Source organism: Caenorhabditis elegans, chromosome II (assembly GCF_000002985.6).
Source record: "Caenorhabditis elegans chromosome II".
NCBI classification, from domain to species: domain Eukaryota; kingdom Metazoa; phylum Nematoda; class Chromadorea; order Rhabditida; family Rhabditidae; genus Caenorhabditis; species Caenorhabditis elegans.
The window spans coordinates 5,639,977-5,657,471 of NC_003280.10; the positions used below are offsets into that span (position 1 = coordinate 5,639,977).

The 17,495-nt window shown below is 38.5% G+C and overlaps 7 protein-coding genes and 1 non-coding gene across 8 annotated transcripts; 2 read left to right on the forward strand and 6 right to left on the reverse strand.

Annotated features, from left to right (window-relative positions):
- Nucleotides 1-86: 86 nt before the first annotated feature.
- Nucleotides 87-7,066, reverse strand: F59E12.9 (TFIIS central domain-containing protein). Its single transcript, NM_062699.5, has 12 exons — nucleotides 6,972-7,066; nucleotides 6,852-6,924; nucleotides 6,369-6,804; nucleotides 5,652-5,948; nucleotides 5,516-5,599; nucleotides 5,342-5,468; nucleotides 4,629-5,288; nucleotides 3,484-4,294; nucleotides 2,572-2,949; nucleotides 1,649-2,524; nucleotides 759-1,565; nucleotides 87-686 (listed from the first exon to the last, which is right to left on the reverse strand). Exons 1-12 carry the CDS (start codon nucleotides 7,059-7,061, stop codon nucleotides 460-462), a joined length of 4,866 nt encoding a protein of 1,621 aa, NP_495100.1. The 5' UTR covers nucleotides 7,062-7,066; the 3' UTR covers nucleotides 87-459.
- A 116-nt stretch (nucleotides 7,067-7,182) lies between these two features.
- ddl-1 (WASH complex subunit homolog 3) lies at nucleotides 7,183-7,908 on the reverse strand. The gene is made up of 3 exons (NM_001383847.2): nucleotides 7,854-7,908; nucleotides 7,439-7,804; nucleotides 7,183-7,388 (listed from the first exon to the last, which is right to left on the reverse strand). The coding sequence occupies exons 1-3, from the start codon at nucleotides 7,896-7,898 to the stop codon at nucleotides 7,230-7,232; spliced, it is 570 nt and encodes a 189-aa protein (NP_001370457.1). The 5' UTR covers nucleotides 7,899-7,908; the 3' UTR covers nucleotides 7,183-7,229.
- A 97-nt stretch (nucleotides 7,909-8,005) lies between these two features.
- sam-4 (BLOC-1-related complex subunit 5) lies at nucleotides 8,006-9,310 on the reverse strand. Its single transcript, NM_001381430.3, has 4 exons — nucleotides 9,147-9,310; nucleotides 8,806-9,098; nucleotides 8,552-8,759; nucleotides 8,006-8,433 (listed from the first exon to the last, which is right to left on the reverse strand). Exons 2-4 carry the CDS (start codon nucleotides 9,096-9,098, stop codon nucleotides 8,212-8,214), a joined length of 723 nt encoding a protein of 240 aa, NP_001367525.1. The 5' UTR covers nucleotides 9,147-9,310; the 3' UTR covers nucleotides 8,006-8,211.
- F59E12.17 (Anaphase-promoting complex subunit 13) lies at nucleotides 8,819-9,494 on the reverse strand. The gene is made up of 3 exons (NM_001393080.1): nucleotides 9,382-9,494; nucleotides 9,147-9,308; nucleotides 8,819-9,098 (listed from the first exon to the last, which is right to left on the reverse strand). The coding sequence occupies exons 1-2, from the start codon at nucleotides 9,463-9,465 to the stop codon at nucleotides 9,153-9,155; spliced, it is 240 nt and encodes a 79-aa protein (NP_001380180.1). The 5' UTR covers nucleotides 9,466-9,494; the 3' UTR covers nucleotides 8,819-9,098; nucleotides 9,147-9,152.
- A 148-nt stretch (nucleotides 9,495-9,642) lies between these two features.
- On the reverse strand, nucleotides 9,643-9,716 carry F59E12.14. Its single transcript, NR_051085.1, has one exon. It is a non-coding gene; the product is annotated as an Unclassified non-coding RNA F59E12.14 (non-coding RNA).
- Nucleotides 9,717-9,771: 55 nt separating this feature from the next.
- zyg-1 (putative serine/threonine-protein kinase zyg-1) lies at nucleotides 9,772-14,446 on the forward strand. Its single transcript, NM_062702.6, has 7 exons — nucleotides 9,772-9,830; nucleotides 9,886-9,978; nucleotides 10,060-10,875; nucleotides 10,959-11,326; nucleotides 13,349-13,723; nucleotides 13,768-13,996; nucleotides 14,045-14,446. Exons 1-7 carry the CDS (start codon nucleotides 9,798-9,800, stop codon nucleotides 14,249-14,251), a joined length of 2,121 nt encoding a protein of 706 aa, NP_495103.1. The 5' UTR covers nucleotides 9,772-9,797; the 3' UTR covers nucleotides 14,252-14,446.
- Nucleotides 11,418-12,458, reverse strand: bli-2 (Nematode cuticle collagen N-terminal domain-containing protein). The gene is made up of 2 exons (NM_062703.5): nucleotides 12,375-12,458; nucleotides 11,418-12,327 (listed from the first exon to the last, which is right to left on the reverse strand). Exons 1-2 carry the CDS (start codon nucleotides 12,443-12,445, stop codon nucleotides 11,463-11,465), a joined length of 936 nt encoding a protein of 311 aa, NP_495104.1. The 5' UTR covers nucleotides 12,446-12,458; the 3' UTR covers nucleotides 11,418-11,462.
- A 92-nt stretch (nucleotides 14,447-14,538) lies between the features above and the next one.
- On the forward strand, nucleotides 14,539-17,395 carry F59E12.1 (Bromo domain-containing protein; the record flags this gene model as incomplete). Its single annotated transcript, NM_062704.4, has 6 exons — nucleotides 14,539-14,694; nucleotides 14,760-15,217; nucleotides 15,271-16,351; nucleotides 16,400-16,517; nucleotides 16,563-16,687; nucleotides 16,739-17,395. 6 exons carry the CDS (start codon nucleotides 14,539-14,541, stop codon nucleotides 17,234-17,236), a joined length of 2,436 nt encoding a protein of 811 aa, NP_495105.1. The 3' UTR covers nucleotides 17,237-17,395.
- Between the last annotated feature and the right edge of the window lie 100 nt (nucleotides 17,396-17,495).

Genomic DNA, 17,495 nt, shown 5'->3' on the forward strand with positions numbered 1-17,495 from the left:
TAACATAGTTCCCATGAGCAAAATTCGAAGAGTTGTCAATCACTATGTAATTGGCATTTTCATTTAAAAAAACAGAAAGAAACCTTAATCAACTCATCACTTTATTAAGCGAAAAGCGGTAAGAAATTGAAACACAAAAAAAGGAACGGGCTGTGAGAAGGGAGAAAAGGGATGAAGCTGTACTTTTATCAAGACATCAAGTTATATATAAAATTATGAATTAAAAATCTGACGGAGAGAAGGTGATACACGTAAGAGAGCAGAGAGAACAGGAGAATCGAAATAAACTTATGAAAATTGGCACATAATGCATCATTTTAGAACCTAAGAAGCCAAGTGATATATACTAATTGGTGGAGTATATTCGTCAGTCATTGTTTTTTGTACCGGTCATGTAAAAAGTGAACGAGAGCTATAAATTGGGCAGGCAGGTAAACAGGTGAAGGTGAACGGGGATAATCAAAATCTGCTGGTCCATTCGACTGACGGTGGTGGCGGTCCTCCGTTTGGTGGGGGCGGGCCAGGCGGCGGCATACCCAGACGAGGTGGGGGTCCTCCCATCAATGGTGGTGGTCCTTGACAATGTGATCCTCCGCGTGGAGGAGGTGGACCTCCTCTCCAACCGTTCATACCACCATGTGGGGGTGGTAAACCACCCATGGGTGGACCTCGATTTTGTGGAGAATCTGAAATTAGCATATTTTAAAACAGAAAAAGACTTTTCAAAGTATTCTTCAGATATCAATTACTAAACTCACCATGATAATATTGAGATGGTCCCATTCCAGGTCCTCCGCCTCTTTGAGGAAAACCGCCTCTCATTGAGGATCCTCTCATCATTGGAGATGGCATTCCTCTTCCTGGACCAGGTGGACCTCCGCGGAACATTGGCGGTCCTCCTCTCATAGGTGGTCCTCCTCGCATCGGTGGCCCTCCACCTCGCATTGGTGGTGGCATTCCTCTCATTGGAGAATTCATTCCTCTCGGCGGTGGTGGTCCACCTCTCCCTCTCATCATTCCGAGTGGTGGCATTCCACGCATCGGTGGACCTCCTCTCCATGAACCTTCATGTCCTCCCATCACTGGCGGAGGCATTGAATACTGATTTTGAGATGGTGGCGTTGGTACGTTCCTATCGATATCATCTGAACCGTTATCAGTATGCCCATTATTAGCGGTCGGCAACGGATTCTTCTTTTCCTCGCTGGGAAGAGGAGGTGGAGGAGGTGGCAATATCATTGATGGTGAGAACAATGGAGGTGGTGGTGGAACTGGAAGAGGTACACCAGTTGGAGCCTTACTCATCGTCGGCGGTGGAGGTGGAGGAGGTGGAACCGGCGTAAGATCATCAGATGGAGGAGGTGGAGGTGGAGGTGGCGGAGGCGGTGATGGGGAAGAACTTCTACTCGTTGAGAAACTATCCGAATCCTCATGATTGGCTTGGATGTGTTCATTTGTGTTCCGACGATTTCCTCGCCGATTATTTCGCTTTTTAGAGCTATTCTTCGGTGGAGCAGGACAGGATTCGGAAGGTTGTGGTGGATCAGATCCGTTTTGAGGAGGAGCTGTAAATCACAGAGTTTATTGGAATTATTCATAAATGGTGAATTTGAAATCATGAAGTTTCTTACTAAAGAAAAAAAATTACCTGTATCCATTTGCAAAAGAGGGTGATTTGGACGAGGTCTCATCATGGAATGATCGCGTCTCTCCATGTCTCTTTCCATCATATCAGTTCCATTATGGAACGGTGGTGGTGGTCTATATCCACCTCTTCTTATATTTCTTCTTTCTTCGACTTCATCCATATCTTGTGCAAATCGTTTTTCCATCTGAATCCGTCTATTCATTTCCATCAACTTTCTCATATCGGCTTCAAGTGATGATCCAGTGAGCACACTTGCTGTGAGCGCAGGTTGTGATCTATCTCTGATGTGCCCGGGACCGGATCCCATAAGAAGTTCCTGTGGAATCGGAGCAACCATCCCTCGTCGGATCGCATCGGCCACTATTTCATTATCCGTCATTCCGAGTCCTTCGAGGAACTGAGGTTGCTGAGATTGTGTTGAAGTTGCTGTCGGAGGTGGTGGTGGAACCGGTGGAGGAATTGTGAACGGTGTTGGAACAGGTACCGGAGCAGCCACAGGAACTATGTGCGATGCCATTGGAGTGACACTTTGAGCCGTCATCGGATGCTGAGATTGAACTGCAGCAGACGATGATGGAACATCCATGGAAGCAGTGACAACATGAGGTGCCGCCGATTGTTGAGAGAAGATTGGAGGTGGACGGCTGAAGTCGAGATTCGAGCGAGAAGGAACTTCGGCGCCATTGAGAGTTTGCTCGCTTATAGATGGTTCTTCCAAATCATCGCTAGTCTGAGTCTTCTGCTTCATCTTTTCAGCCTTTTTAAGTGCTTTCTCCTCATCAATTTTCTCTTGTATAATTTGCTTGATCTTATCTTTATCAGAATCCGAAACATCTGGATCCATCATAAAATCCTTTGCAGATGCAACGATCTCTTCTGAAAAAATATTTAAAATTTTTGAATATATAGGAAAGTTTACTCACTAATTTGTTTCGCGCTGCTCACAATTTGCAGGATAAATTTAACTTTCTTGGAAGCCAAATCTTCAGAAGTAGATGGTGTCGAATGATTAACTGCTTCAGAAGTTGCATCTTCAGCATCTTTAGAACATATTTTTGGGGATATTGAAGCTCTACTATCCTTTTTCCACGTTTCTTTTTCTTCATTTTCTTGAGTCTGTTGTCTCCAAGATGTTTGCATCAACTTCTCCCGTTCAATCCGCAACAGTTGAGATTTCATTTCAAGATCACACACTCTAACAGAATATTGAAAGCGTTCAGCAAAATTTGGACGTAGAACAACGATCAGCATGAAACAATTTTCTGTTGTACCAATGTTGTATTTGACTGGTGCAAATGTATCTGAAAATTATTATTTTTAGTTTTTTTTTTTCAAAAAATATGTTTTTTGGAAAATTGATATACTTTAAAAGAAGAAAATTGTATATTTATCATTTTTTTCATAAAAAAAACTTTGTCAACGTTTTTGAATTTCTCGTTACTTTTTTTACAAAATTTTTCGATTTTTTAGATTTTCGAGAAAAACGAAAATAGGTAGGTTTTTCCGATTTTTAGAAAAAAAACATTGTTTTTTTTTAGAAAAAATTAGCTGAAAACTTTGTTTTTTTTTTAGAAAAAGTTGTATGTAAAATTTTTCGATTTTCTATTTTTCAATTTATCGACTTTTCGATTTTCTCTGAACAAAAATTTCAAAATTGGACAACTTCTCGACAACACTTCGTATATTGTAATGTTTTATTACATTTTTTAAGAATTATTATTAATTTAAAAAAAAAATATATATATATATAATTATTACTTTAAAAAATTTTTTTATTGAAAATAGATGTCGAGACCTGATACAGTATTTTTTGAGACAAAAGTCAAAAAATTTACCATGCAATATTTCGGATCCTCTATGCGGAAAAAGAAAAACCGAAAGAATCTCATCTCCAACCGTGAAATCGAGCTGATATACAGTATCCTGATCCAAATTGTAATCCAAAACCTTCTGATAACTGTTCGAAGTACCAGCAGAAGTCAGTTTGAGCACAGCAAATGCACATGATCTAGTATCATTCATTGCATTATTAGATTCTATTAGAAACTCTTGTAAACGACGAGGAGTGTGCAAATTGAATGTCTTCTCAGCGAGATATCTATCGAATTGACGGAATAGTGGACGATTTTCATCGGATTGAGCAAAAATTGGAGTAGCAATTGAATCAAATGGCTCATCAGCCATGTAGATTCGTATCGGAAATTCCCATTCACTTCGAGTTTCGACTCTTTCTCGCATGTCTACATCCTTTTCTTCATTTTTATTTGAATCGGAAGGCCCTTCGAAATCATATACTGGTGTAAAAGATCCACCACCAAAGTCATTATCATCTTGATCTTGATCTCTTTCCTCACGTCTTTTCTGCCTCTGTTTCTCCCATTCATCTCGTTCTTCAGCTTTCCTCCGATGCCTTGATTCTTCTTCTCGTTTCCGTCGTTCCATTTCATCCTGACGCATAGCTTCTCGAAGTTCACGATTTCTCTCCCGCCGCTCTTCCAGATCACGTTCTTCTTTTTGCTTCCGAAGCTTTTCTTCAGCATCCGCCAGCTGCTTTGCTTGACATATTTTGCAAGTTTTTGAGAATGCGTGAGACATGTGCTCGCCGGTCGTATCACGAGAATCATCTCCTATGATTGAATCGAGTGGCTGAAAATTAATGAATATTACCCAGACGCAAAACATTGTCAATTTTGATCCAAAAATACGGTAACCGGTCTCGTCACGATAAATTGGTATTAAATGAAGAATAATTTATTTATTTACAATAAACTTTGATATAAAAAGAAAATCACATAAATTTTACAACTCGCGAGAAAAGTTAAGAAAAATCAATAAAGATTCTGCAGTAACACAAGTTTGAAACTACAGTACTCTTTAAACTTTAAAGTTTAAAGGCGCACACCTTGTCATATTTAATCAAAATTTGCCGTGTCGAGACCGGGAACCGTACTCTTGGAGCAAAATTTTTGAAATAACTCACATTTTTTGATGCATTTGACCTTCTTTTAGCTTGAGTTAATCCGCCGACTGGCTTTATCTTCCAGCACATTGGATTTCTCAAAGAATTCGCATCCAATGCAATCAATTTTTCCACAGATAATCGTTTTAACACAACCGCCGTCACGAAATCCTTGGCACTTTCAGCTTCAAAATTGTGAATGAACTGCTGTTTCCAGACACGATATTTAGGATGAGAAATGTTACGATCACATTTATCAAATAACATTTCTTCGAGTTGATCAACAAGATCTTTCATTTCCTTCCGATCAATTCCTTTTAACTTCATCCTATCAATTCGAGCAACGACAGCGGTCTCCATATGAGTTCGATTGGCTTGTCGCAAAGAATTCGTGGTTTCTGGCTTCTTTTTGGGAATCGGTTTCGAAAGAGCAGCTATTTTCTTTTCTCTATCTTTTGCTTTTTCCTTTTCTCGTTCAGCTTCTTTCTCCTTTTCTTTTTCCTTCTTTTTTATTGCTTCTGGATCCAATGGCTCTGGATTTTTACTCGGTACAGTACTGAACGGCATCCAATTCGGAGCAAGAAGGAAAAATGAGCAAAGTTCGCGTGAATACACACCCGACGAAACAGTCTCTCCAGTCAATGCATTCATTACTGTAATAGTTTCAGCATTGGGATTCGTCTGAAAGTAAAATATGTTTAGATAAAATTAAAATTAAACTAAAAAAAACAAACCCTCATAACTTTTTCTACTTTTCCAGCAACGCATTTCACTGAACAGTAGTAACTACTGGCTCCCAAATAATGTTTCCACGTCTCCTCCGTCACCATAGACAACATCTTGTCGCAATTTACACATTTACTGAAACAATGAAAAATTATTTATGATACAACAAGAATTTAACATACTTTCGAAGATGAGAAGTGCTAGGCGACTCATTTATTGGAGGTATCCACTTTTTACGTGCTTCCTGATAAAGTGCTGATAACGGCCTGAAAATTGAAAAAAAAATTAAAATTTGATAGATATTAAAAATCAACTAACGTTTGATATGTCAGTATGAATGGGCAAACTTCAGAATCGCAAGTGAGCAATTGCTCTTCAGGGAATAATTTTATCTCGTCAAGATATGTCTGTGATTGACCATACTCTTTCAATAGATCGCGTTCCTCCAGAAAATCATTAAATTCCTTTAACTCGGCGTGTGTTGTTGAAATGCAATTGTATTCGGTTATAAGATCTTTACGTGACTTTCCACTGCAATCAATGTGCTGAAGATGTTTCTGATTGATTTGAAAAGAGCTTGAAGATGGTTGAGTAGAGGAATCACGTCTATTCCGTCTGAAATTATATATTTTTAGTGAAGAATATAATTTTTTTGGCGATGAAAAATTTGGAATTTGTAGCTGTCAAAATAATTCGTAATGAGACTTCTCAAAAATTACTCAATACTTTTTTATTGGGTTCAAAATTGGGAGGAATGCTAATTTTTGCTAGAATCTACAATTTTTCCCAGCGGCCTGGTTTTTTTTAATTAGAAAAAATACTACAGGTCAACTTTTTTTGGAAAAAGGGGAGATTTTACTAAAAACATAAAATCCTAGTTTTTCGAAACTTCAAACCGAGAAACCTCATAGCTAAATTAGTTTATTTTTGCACAATTTGTTCGACATATTTATGAATTATTCTGCTCATTAAAAGGTAAAAAAGTATTTTTTAATATTTTGGAAAACCGAGTTTTTAATTTTAAAAAATGCGTACTTTTCTAACAAAGCAGGTTTATCGTCATCATCACTATCCACAGAAATCTCTTTCCGTTTCCTTTTTCGTTCAGCTTCAACCTCAGCCTCTCGTTTTCTTCGTTTCGAAGCAGCCTCCTCTGCTTTTCGATTTCTTTCTTCCAGCTCTTTCTGTCTTTGTTTTTCTTTTTTCGCCTTCTTTCTTTCCTCTTTCGCCCTTCTTTCTTCCTCCTCTTTTTCTTTTTTCTTCTTCATTTCCTCCTCTTTTCCATCATCTCCCACATCCTCGTCAGAATCATTCTCCAGCGCCCTTTTCGACCTTTTACGTTTTGAAGATGATGAAAAATCTGCCGAATCAGAATCTGAATCGTCCAAATAATTCAAAATTGGAGGTTTTTCCTTCTTCTCGCTTTTCCGACGTTTCTCTTTCGACTTTGGTGTAACTTCCACGTCATCTTCTGAAAAACTGCCGATAGTCTAATCATTTATTCGAACGGTCGCTCACCTTGTTTTTCCCTTTTATTTTTCTTTTTCTTCCCAGGACGTTCACCTTTCATAAGTGCAAGAGCGACAGGAGCCTAAATTTCAAATAAAGTTTCCATGTGATATTAATTTAATAACTTACAGATTTCATGATGGCATTTTTGAGTAGTTCACCCATGGCTGGGCTCACAAGTTCTGCTTGTGGCGTAGTTACATTTGAATGTGATTTCATTTTGTCTGAAAGGGAAATTAGTATGTATATTATATCAATTTTAAAAAAATGAATAGAAGTATATCATAATCGTTAAAACGAGTTAACAGTGTAGTACATCATATTCCGAAAATTAAAAAATAATGTTTTATACATTTTATGAACCCGTAAAAATATACAAAAAATAAATTAATCAGAGTCAGAGAAGGATGCCGTAGATTCTCCAGAAGATTCATAATTCCGTGAAGTCTGTGCCTGTGGACGAGATGGTTCATCACCGCGTTTCAAAATTGATGGGTCGACGCCTTCGGATTTCATTTTCTGTATTACACCAGCTTCAAGCACTCCCTAAAAAAAATTACAGTATTATTAAAGCAATTTCAAGTGGATAAACTCACCAATTTCAGCATTTTGAAATATTTACTATAAGCCGGGTCGTCTTTGATAAGAACCGTCGTAGTATGTTCTTCTGGTTTCTCTTCCACTGTTTCCTCCACGATTTGTGAAGAGCTGGGATTCGATTCGTGAATTTCGTCTATTTCTGGTGCTGATGATGGTGTGGCGGTGGTTGATTTATCCTCCAAACTCATTCCTGCCAATTTCGATTCCATCAAGCGTAACTTTCGATCGGCAGTGTCTAAACTCTGCTCTGCCTTTTCCAAAATGTCTTCCATTTTATTTCCGAAATTATTGAGCATTTCTGTCATTTTCATGATGAGACAGTTGAATGTTACTGCTGTACGGTGATGATCGATCGGAGGAACCTTAAAAAATTTAGCTTTAAAGTTTTATGATGAGATTTTAAGATATTACCTTGTTCAAATCGATTGCAGGTTTGGTTCTGGAGCTCGCATTCATTGCTGGTGATCTAAAAATTAATTAATGATGCAATTAATTACAAGAAATGGAAATATGAAAAAGGCACAAACCATATAAGTTAGATTCAAAGTAAATTAATTAGATTAATTTGCGAAAAATACTAGAATTTATGATAAATTTAGAAATCAAAATAGGATTGACGGATAAATATGTGCATGAACTAAATAAAAAATCACAAAACGGCAATGGAATTTTGATATTGCGAGAAGAAAGTGAGATAAAGCCTTCAAGACTTTTTGGGAAGGGCGATAGGGCAACAGATTCAAGAAGAGAATAAAAATTTACAAATTAATTATTTTGGTAGATCAACTACGCGGATTTCTTCAATCGGCTCAATTTGATCAATATGACCAATATTTTGATTATGGCGGGGCGTACTTTGAAGTGAGCTATCACTGCTTGGAACGGGAGATCTGTCGAGCACTGAGCCAAGATTAAGAGGAGGAAGACGTTCGTCGGGAGTTAGAATTTCATTAAGCGTTTCAACCATTGGCACAATATCTTCAAGAATTATCTGAAAATTAATTTTTGATAAACGGAGCAAGTTTTTTGAGCAAAAATGTAAGGTGCAACATTTTAAAAATCAATTTTGGTATGATGCATTAAATATTGTTTCTTTTTCTAATTCGCACCTGAATACTACAGATGTCATCGTGCAATTGATTAAGTCCGCTCAATGCAGCCATAAAACCGTCATGTTGTTCTTTATGAGCTCTTGTTTCTTCAATAAGTCTGATCATTTTCGCTTCAACACTCTTGCAAGTTGCTGGAATTTTAGCTTGATCTGCTGCCACTGCTTTCGCATTAACGGCAAAATGTTCTTGTAATCGTGTTGCTAGTCTGAATATGTGACTTTAAAACTTTGAATAAAAGGAATAAATCTTACCGAAAAAAGGGCCGCGAACTGATTTTTTGATGAGTGTAAGAAGCTCCTTGATTCGTTTGTGGATCTCGTTTGCCTATTACGGCTGGAATCACCGGCAAAAAACGGGGAATTTCGGTGAATCTTTTGTAAATTTCATCATCTTCGAGTTTTTCTTGAGGAATATTGCCATCTTTGACCGTGATAATGCCTTTTGATCGTTTAGTACTGGCTCGAGTGAGAAATGAAAAAGACGACTGTTGATTTTGAGGATTAGATGATGTGCCCGCTGTTGACGAGCTTTGTTCGTTTCCCATCTGAAAATTTGTGTAAGAAGTTAAAAAATTACATCAACTTTCACAAACCTTGATTTAATTTTTTGTACTATTGATGGTTGGTCCCATTTGAATTTGATCCAAACCAGTCTCGTTCCAGGTAGTGTTTGGGTCGGCGGGCTGACGAGCAATGGTGGGAATTGCGTCGGTTTCGATATCTGGCTCAAACTCGCGCGGAATTTGAATCTCGGTCTAAAAATGAATAATTTTAATTTCAATACTTACGGGTTTTACACTTTAATTATTCGAAAAGCTTGTCACAAACCTTTGGCAGACGCTGGAATATCCACTCTTTGTCCCACTCTAAAAATGTGTGATCAAGTCGAACTTCTGATGGGACGAACGACATACGATGGCTTTCTCCGAAGTTTCCTTATCCTGTAATCAATAATTTTATGTATTTTTAATCGGAAACGTTTAAAATAAATGGAAAACTCCAAAAAGGAATAAAAAGAAAAATTGTGCAGACCTGGAGAGCGCGTTGAGTTTGAACACATTACGAAACGAGAGACGCAGAGAAAACCGATAACTGAACAGTTGCGCTCTACTGACAGACGACCGAAATATGAATTCTAGTCCCTCGGCCGCCAAAACGGATTTTTCAAACTCCAAATTTATTTTTCCTATTTTTTGTGTTTTTTCATCTTATTTTTAGCGCACCAAGTGTTGATCAACTATGAGATGAGCGGTGGGAAGAGTGGTTCAAGATTGAGTGTAGGTATTTCTACTATTTTTGCCGATACCATGTAAGAATCTATATTTTCTTCAGGCCTATTCACATTTAAAAGAAATCGGGAAAGGTGGATTCGGCGTTGTATATGCAGCACAAAGAGAAAATGGAGAGAAGGTGGCGATTAAGAGGGTAAGTTTCATGCTGTTTTCTAAAGATATTCGAATGGGACAATTTTTCTACTTTTTTTCTTTACAAAAATTGTATTTTCAGATCGATAAAAAGGTGCCAAAAAATCGTGTTTGGACGGAAATTCAAACGATGAAGGAATTGAAGAAAAGCAAATATGTGGTCGAGTTTTACGAAGATTTCGTTGAAGATGGTTATACATACATAGTCATGGAGTTGTGCGAAGGAGGATCTCTTCAAGCTTATGTGCGGGAGCACGGAGCTCTGGACGACGCAACAGCAGTTCATGTTTTACGACAGCTGATTTCTGCTGTATCTTTTATGCACAGGGTGAATGTTATTCACCGAGACCTCTCGGCTGGTAATGTGTTCATCAAAGACTCGAAAAAGAAGAAAATGACGGTTAAACTTGGCGATTTTGGCCTCGCGACCACTCTTGGGCGTGGTGAGACCACATGTACAATTGTCGGAACACCAGGATTCATTGCTCCACAAGTATACGATCAAGAATATACCCAGTCTGCCGATGTATATTCTCTTGGTGCAGTTCTCTATACTATGCTCACTGCTCGTAATCCCCCACCTAAAGGACTACCACCAACCTGCGGAATGTCACCAAATGCTGCTAGATTAGTGGAACAAATGATGGATACAGATGCAAAGAAGCGTATTCCGTTAACGCAGATAGTTTTATCAGAGTTCATGTACGAGAATACGAATGAAAATGCGGTAATCTTCTCGAGAGAACACTCGCGGGATGGACGACGACAGAGATCGAGGGAACCAGTAAGATCCTCAAGAGATGATCGATCTCGAGATGGCAGAGCTCTGATAAGGTCTTCGAGTCAACCTGCACATTCTGGCAGAGCACCGCTGAGCAATCGACCAATTCATGACAGGGTAAGTGTTCCAGCAGATCACAAAAATTTTATTTTATTTTTGACAATTAAATGCATTAAAAATATATTACAATTTATTTTTAGATGCCTTCTACATCTTCAAGAGGATTTGATTCTGAGAGAGGAAGAGAACGGGATAGAGACAGTGGCCGCGGTACCGTACCTCCAAGCCGTGAAGATCGAAACCGTTCACAGTTGTGGCCGATCCGAATGGATAGGTTAGAAGGACAAAGAGTTTGTACTGCTGGAGGACGATATATTGTTGAATTGGATACTCGTTGTCGGTTTGAAGTTGCAGCTCAAGGGAATTTCGTTAAACGAATTTTGATTGTCGAAGTTGATGAAATGGTTCAAACGGTTTATGTACATCGAATACCTGATAGAACAGTACGCGGAAGAAATGGAGAAGAAGAATTGATTACGTTGACGAACAATCCTTTTGTTTATACTTCGTAAGTTAATTATTCTATTAAAAAACGGAAACGTTTGTAGAAACTAGTAACACCATATTTTGTCTTCTTTTCTAAATTTTTAGCTGAAATTATTTTAAAAACGTTCATTCCGCCAATAATTATAACAATGAACAATTTAATATCCTGGAGCAGTTCTCGGTGTTGGACAGTGTTCACATCCTCCTCCGGTTCCTGGTTCTCCCGGTGGTCCTGGCTGTCCGGGTCTTCCTGGTTGACCATCTTTCCCGTCTCTTCCAGGCTCACCTGCTGGTCCTTGTTCACCGTCTTGTCCTGGATTTCCTGGAGTTCCAGGCAGCCCGTCAGGTCCTGGTAATCCTGGAGGTCCCGGACTTCCTGGAGGCCCTTGAGCAACGTTCACTTCATCACATTTTCCTGGCTCTCCGTTATCTCCCGGCTGACCTGGGTCTCCATCCTCTCCAGGCTCTCCATCATCTCCTGGTTCTCCTGGCTGACCTGGTAGTCCTGGAACTCCTGGAAGACCATCTTTCCCGTTTCTTCCTGGTTGTCCCTTTGATCCAATATTTCCTGGTGGTCCTGGTGGCCCTACAGGGCAATCGTAACATGGTGCAGCTGCATCACGTCGTGGAGCTGAATCCTTTGCATCTGTACCGTCTTCTCCATTAAGTCCTGGTTTTCCATCTCTACCATCCCGTCCATCTTCTCCTGGTGGTCCTGGTGGTCCAGATGGTCCGGTTTTGCAAGAACAGCATTGTCCTCCTGGAGCCAAAGAGGATTTGCTGCTACTGAATCCGGACTCGGCATTTGTATTCGATTCAGCGAAATCGTAGCCAGCTTGTTTCTTTACAATAATTCTTCTTCCTTTGATTCCTGATGCGGATTGCATTCTTTCGTATTGAATGAACAATCCAACTGTTCTATGACGACAGAAATCAATTTCGCTGTGCAAATTGGTTTGAACATGTTGCATGTAGTTGTAGAGTAGAGGAATAGCGATAATACAAGTTAAAGTTGATACTGTGCTGAAATTATATTAATTTTAAAAATATAACAAAAATATAACAATTACCTGATGCAAATCCCGAGAAATGCAACCTTTCGAAGCATAGAAGCTTCATGATTCAGTTCCTTCTCGTCCATAATTCCTAATTAAAAGGAGAAGATGTCTTCTACTTTCTGACGGAACCCCTTTTATACATATTATTCGCTTATCTCCGATATTTTTTTCTTTTTCTGAAATAAGCCTTCAGTTCTCCAAAATAGGGCACTTTTTCATCCGCAATAGCTTCTCGTCACCTTAATAGCCACTGCTGTTGTTTTTTTTTCGGTCCGCCGAAATCTTATCATTCAAGATCTTATCTATCGTTCCGTTAAGCTTGTTTCACTTTCTCCCGTATCTCGTGTTTTTTTGAGAATTAAAAATCGGAAAGGTACCGAGCAAGGGTGTCGGTTTTTCGATTTTTCAGAAAATCGAGAAACTAAAATTTTTTGATTTTTGAAAAAAAAAACCTACAAAAAATGATAATGTTTTCTTTTGAACCTTTTTCTCCATCATTCATTTTCAGAATATAAATGCGAATAGAAAGTTGTAGGGGTTTTGAATATCTATTCAAAAAGGGTTCCCACAGGGAAGGATAATCATAAAAGTACAGCAGTACGTGTATCGTACGTGTTGATACCTTCTTAATTGAGCTAATAATTGAATATGTATGTAGGTCATTGGGTTGTAAAATGTGTCTCTTTATGGGGAGGATGGCGATGTGTTGGCAGCTAAATGTATCTCTCTTCAAAAAAATTGAGATTATGAGAGTAAAGGAGAATATGATACCTTGTAGGAGATTGATGAATAAATTGGATAATGTGCTGAACAATTATATTTCATTTGTCACAAGATTTTTCTTCGAATAAACAACAATTACATCTAAACAGAAAAATAAACTATTTATTTCATTTTTAGATTTTCACTGAAAAAACATCGAAAAATGGAAAATTGACCTTTAAATACATAATAATTCAAAAATCACCAATAACAACTTTTTTCAGATATTCCCAAATGCCAAAAGAAGTCCAAAACGATTATATGCGTCTCCAAAAGATGGTTGCTGTGACGATAAGTGGTCGAGTAGCAAAAGTAACATTTCGACGTCCATCACAATTCCCAGATGCTCAAGCTCAACTTATGGAGAATGGAGATCTCCGTATCAAACTTCCGAGATCAGTAATTGTTCGTAAAATGGATAATGGTGAAATTTTCAATTGCATCGATGGAATCGCGACCCAAAAACAGGCAGTTTCTGGAATAACACTTACAAAAGTGAATGAAGTATATAAATATCTAATAAGATTCGAGCAATGTCTTAACGGAATGGATCGAGGAATGGTGTGCTTTCCCATTGTTTTCAGTGCAGGAACTAATATGTAAGTTTGAATTTTTTGGCAAAGACCCTCTAACTTTATTTTAGGGTTGGCAGTTCGCCGTCTTCATTAATGCCATCAGGATCTTCTCAAACTTCCCGATTTCCATTTAGTAATTTATCGAACAATCAGCCATCATTAGTTCCCCATTCGGCTCCTTTTCTTACGAAACCAACTTCATCTCAACGAGCATCATCGGCTAATGTTCAGAGAAGGGTATCAACTGATGAAAATTCGTCACCTAGTGTGGCTCCATCAAAGTATAAAATAAAAATTGTAAGTTTTCAATCTGAGAGCCGTAAAGCATAAATGTATTATTTGAAGGACCCTACAACTCAAAAAGTTCGATCAATTCAAGCAACAGACGGTCGTGTGCTACGATGTTCCACAAGTAAAGCGGATCAATTCATTTTCACAGATCCGGCGATTCGTCCTGATGATCAACGATTTATGCGAACTGATCGAGTACCTGACAGAGCTTCAGAAATGCTTCATACGCTGTGCGAACGTATGAGAAAACTACATCAATAATAGTAATAACTTAGTATACGATGAGTTTTCCTCTTACTTCATGTGCTCCTACATTTTACCACATATCTTTCTGTTAATCCTACACATTCAAGTTTCAAATGATCTTCAGTCATTCTAATGATTCTCTTTATTTTTCTTCTTCACTTCCCTTTTCACCTTTTTCTTTTTTTTCGATTGCATAAAATATACACTTTTAGTTTATAATTATTCAAAAAAACAGCTGGTCGTCATCCAGTTATTTTATCTATGCTCTCTTTTTCTAATTTTTTCAAGCTAATTATCTTTAGATGGCCTACCGATTCGGTAGAAGCCATTGGCAGGATGTTGATCGACTCAATCTGATGACCGTATGCCAAGCACATCAGCAATGGGACAAACGATTGTTAGCGATGAGAGATATTTATGCAAAGGATAACTATCCCCCAGGATACTTCACTGAAAATGTAAGTCTTTTTTTCAAATAATTTCTCATCTAATTTCGATGCACTCTAAGCAATTCTTTTTTCAGTCTTGCCGCGAGGAGCTGGAACGTATCATGAGCCTTCCAACACCAAATCTTCGACTTGGTATTTCCAATACTTTCGTCTACAGTCGAAAGATTATGATGGAAAAATGGGTTGAACACTTTAATACAGAAGTTCGCAAACAAAGAAGCTCCCAGGCAGAACTTGGTTTGGTTACTGTTAGAAATAATGTAAAGTTGATGCAAGAAGCTTTGAAACCTGATATTTCCGAATCAAGACTCCAGGAAATTTTGCAAATGGCGAAGCAAAGTGCTGAACGCCACAGAAATGATGGGACCTATAAAAGAACAGTTGGTTCATTGGACTCGGCTATCGCAGGCAGATTAGAAGCTGAAGGATCTTTGAATCTGGAAACTCTTGTTCTTCCTCCAACCAAGCCTCCCGGTGATGATGTTACAACTGGGTCTCGAGGGTTTCTCACTCCAACACATTCAACGCCTGCGTGAGTTTCAGGATTTTATCTGTCAAAATTGAAAGAGAATAAATTAATTTCAGACTCGATATGTCATTTTTCACTCCACCTCGTCAAATGCGAACTTTGGCTGATGCTGTTCGTGAAGCTGCACCTGTTGAAGTGATCCCCGAATTTGTTGAACCTGATCCACCAGTGCAAGACGCTCTTCCTGATGAAATTATGGAGCCAGTTTCTCTAACACCTATCAAGAAACCGAAAACAGAAAAGGAGCCTGAAAAAGAAATTCCAGCTTCTGAACCAGTATCATCTCCCAAGAAGTCAGTAATTCCAGCATCTCCAAAGGCAATAAGTCATCCTTCAACTCCCGCAAAAAGCCCACAAAAGACACCTCAAAAGAAGAAGGAGATTACTCCTGTTGAGGTCAAAATAGAGGAAATAAAAGAAGAAGAAGATGTTACTCCTTCTCAATCACCCCCAGCAACTCAAACACCACGTTCTCGAGGAAGACCCAGAATTCATTCGAGTGCTTCTAAGAAAACAGAAAAACCAGAAACTCCGAGAGCTGAAAGCCCGGATCCATTGCCACCACCACCTTCGAAGAAGCGTCCAAAGGAACCGTCTCAAGAACCGTCGACTAATACTTCTTCTAAAAGACCACGAACCTCGACAGTCGTACCAATGATTACTAGAAGACGTAAAGAGGGCACACCACATTCTCGGATGTCATCAGTTCCTCCAATTGCTCGATCTGAAAGTTCTTTCGATTTTCAAACGGCTCCTGCTTCTCCAATGGATACATCGACGCGAGAAATTGAAGTTCAAACTGATATAACAATACGTCAAGCCGTTCAAGCAGTTTCGATGGGTGAAAGACGTCGAAGTCATATTCCACCTGTTACTCGAAAGGTTCGAAAGTCGATGATGCCTTCTGAATCAATTCGTTCAGTGTCTCGTAACTCATCTACATCGACTCCAGGACCACGTGGCAGTTCCGTGGTTCCGAATGCAATGCGCAGTCAAGGAATGCAAACGAATATTCGATTGGATATTGAAAAAGATGAATTATTGGTGTTCCGCGTGGATTCTCGACCCAATTATCACCCTACAGTTGTTCAACTTGATTCAAACAAACCCGTTGTTGTTAGTTTTGAGACTTGTAAGGTAAGTGTTTTATTTATTTTTCTTTATAATTAAAAATATTTATTTTAGGAGATAGCAGCTGAAAATGCAAACGAAAGCAGTGTGGAAATTGGAAAAAGAGCTGCAAAAGTTGATGGAAAACGAGAAATGACACTGATTGTTGAGACGGATGATGCCATTGGACAGAGTAAGAACTTTTTCTAAAAATATAATATCAAACAAAATCTTTCAGGACTCGTCGAGGATAGATGTTTCCAACTTGTATCTGCTACGAGTGACTTACCATCTGCAGGAGTACATGAATCACCAGTCAAACGACATAGAAGAGACGACAAGGCGAGAGAGGATACCACGAAGGTTTGTGATTCAGTTGGAAGTATTATGTATTTATTAAAAATTGAATTACAGTTGAAACTTCTCGCAATGTATCGTTATCTTCATGATTGTGAATGGTCAGAAGCATTCAAAAAGCCAGTGCCGTTGGGTGAAGCAACATACGATCAAGGAGTCCTCGAAAGAATTGATTTGAGCCTGATAAAGAAGGAAATTGATAATGGAACAATCAATAGTGAATCTGGATTCCTTCTTCGGGCGTATCGAATGTTGTCGAATGCAATAATGTACAATGGTTATGATCATGATGTTCATCTTCATGCAAAATATATTATCGAGCATGTGATGAACGATATACATACTCTGAATCTTGATGATAAACGTGGTGTAGCTAAACGTGCAATCCAAGTTGAAGAAATTGCCGACGCCTCTCGCTCAACATCCATGGATCCAGACCCGATGACTCCAGCTGGAAATGTTGGAATGAAGAGAACAGTGTTCCGTAAAGATCCAAATGTTGAAGGTATTATGACAGCATCCGGTAGCCGAAAAGGAAAGAAGAACCTTAAATAAATCGGATTTCATTCCCTCACCTCATTTTTTTTTATATTTGAACGATTCAACTGCGAACATTTCCCCCTTTAATTAAAGTTTTGATCTTTCATTCAATAATGTATCTTTTATATTATTATTAACTCGATATGTTTTATATGAAGCGGAAACAACAGTTTTGCTATTTTTATTTAGATTATGTTAAATTACCAAACTGCAGTTTATTTTTCGAATTTTACTTTAACATTACATTAGAGAAACACTGATTGGGGAAGCACGA

Excerpts from the sequence above, each read along its gene's own strand:
- F59E12.9 (NM_062699.5), bottom strand. The coding sequence starts at position 7,061 with ATGAAATCACATTCAAATGTAACTACGCCACAAGCAGAACTTGTGAGC. Across the intron at positions 6,805-6,851 it reads AAATAAAAGGGAAAAACAAG|AAGATGACGTGGAAGTTACA; the intron begins GTGAGCGACCGT and ends GCAGTTTTTCAG. Across the intron at positions 687-758 it reads ACCATCTCAATATTATCATG|ATTCTCCACAAAATCGAGGT; the intron begins GTGAGTTTAGTA and ends TGCTAATTTCAG.
- ddl-1 (NM_001383847.2), bottom strand. The coding sequence starts at position 7,898 with ATGAATGCGAGCTCCAGAACCAAACCTGCAATCGATTTGAACAAG. Across the intron at positions 7,805-7,853 it reads CTGCAATCGATTTGAACAAG|GTTCCTCCGATCGATCATCA; the intron begins GTAATATCTTAA and ends AAATTTTTTAAG. Across the intron at positions 7,389-7,438 it reads ATTTCAAAATGCTGAAATTG|GGAGTGCTTGAAGCTGGTGT; the intron begins GTGAGTTTATCC and ends AATTTTTTTTAG.
- sam-4 (NM_001381430.3), bottom strand. The coding sequence starts at position 9,098 with ATGGGAAACGAACAAAGCTCGTCAACAGCGGGCACATCATCTAATCCT. Across the intron at positions 8,760-8,805 it reads AGTTCGCGGCCCTTTTTTCG|ACTAGCAACACGATTACAAG; the intron begins GTAAGATTTATT and ends TCACATATTCAG. Across the intron at positions 8,434-8,551 it reads ATGACATCTGTAGTATTCAG|ATAATTCTTGAAGATATTGT; the intron begins GTGCGAATTAGA and ends ATTAATTTTCAG.
- F59E12.17 (NM_001393080.1), bottom strand. The coding sequence starts at position 9,465 with ATGTCGTTCGTCCCATCAGAAGTTCGACTTGATCACACATTTTTAGAG. Across the intron at positions 9,309-9,381 it reads TATTCCAGCGTCTGCCAAAG|ACCGAGATTCAAATTCCGCG; the intron begins GTTTGTGACAAG and ends ATTCATTTTTAG.
- zyg-1 (NM_062702.6), top strand. The coding sequence starts at position 9,798 with ATGAGCGGTGGGAAGAGTGGTTCAAGATTGAGT. Across the intron at positions 10,876-10,958 it reads ATCGACCAATTCATGACAGG|ATGCCTTCTACATCTTCAAG; the intron begins GTAAGTGTTCCA and ends ATTTATTTTTAG. Across the intron at positions 11,327-13,348 it reads AATCCTTTTGTTTATACTTC|ATATTCCCAAATGCCAAAAG; the intron begins GTAAGTTAATTA and ends AACTTTTTTCAG.
- bli-2 (NM_062703.5), bottom strand. The coding sequence starts at position 12,445 with ATGGACGAGAAGGAACTGAATCATGAAGCTTCTATGCTTCGAAAGGTT. Across the intron at positions 12,328-12,374 it reads TTTCTCGGGATTTGCATCAG|CACAGTATCAACTTTAACTT; the intron begins GTAATTGTTATA and ends ATATAATTTCAG.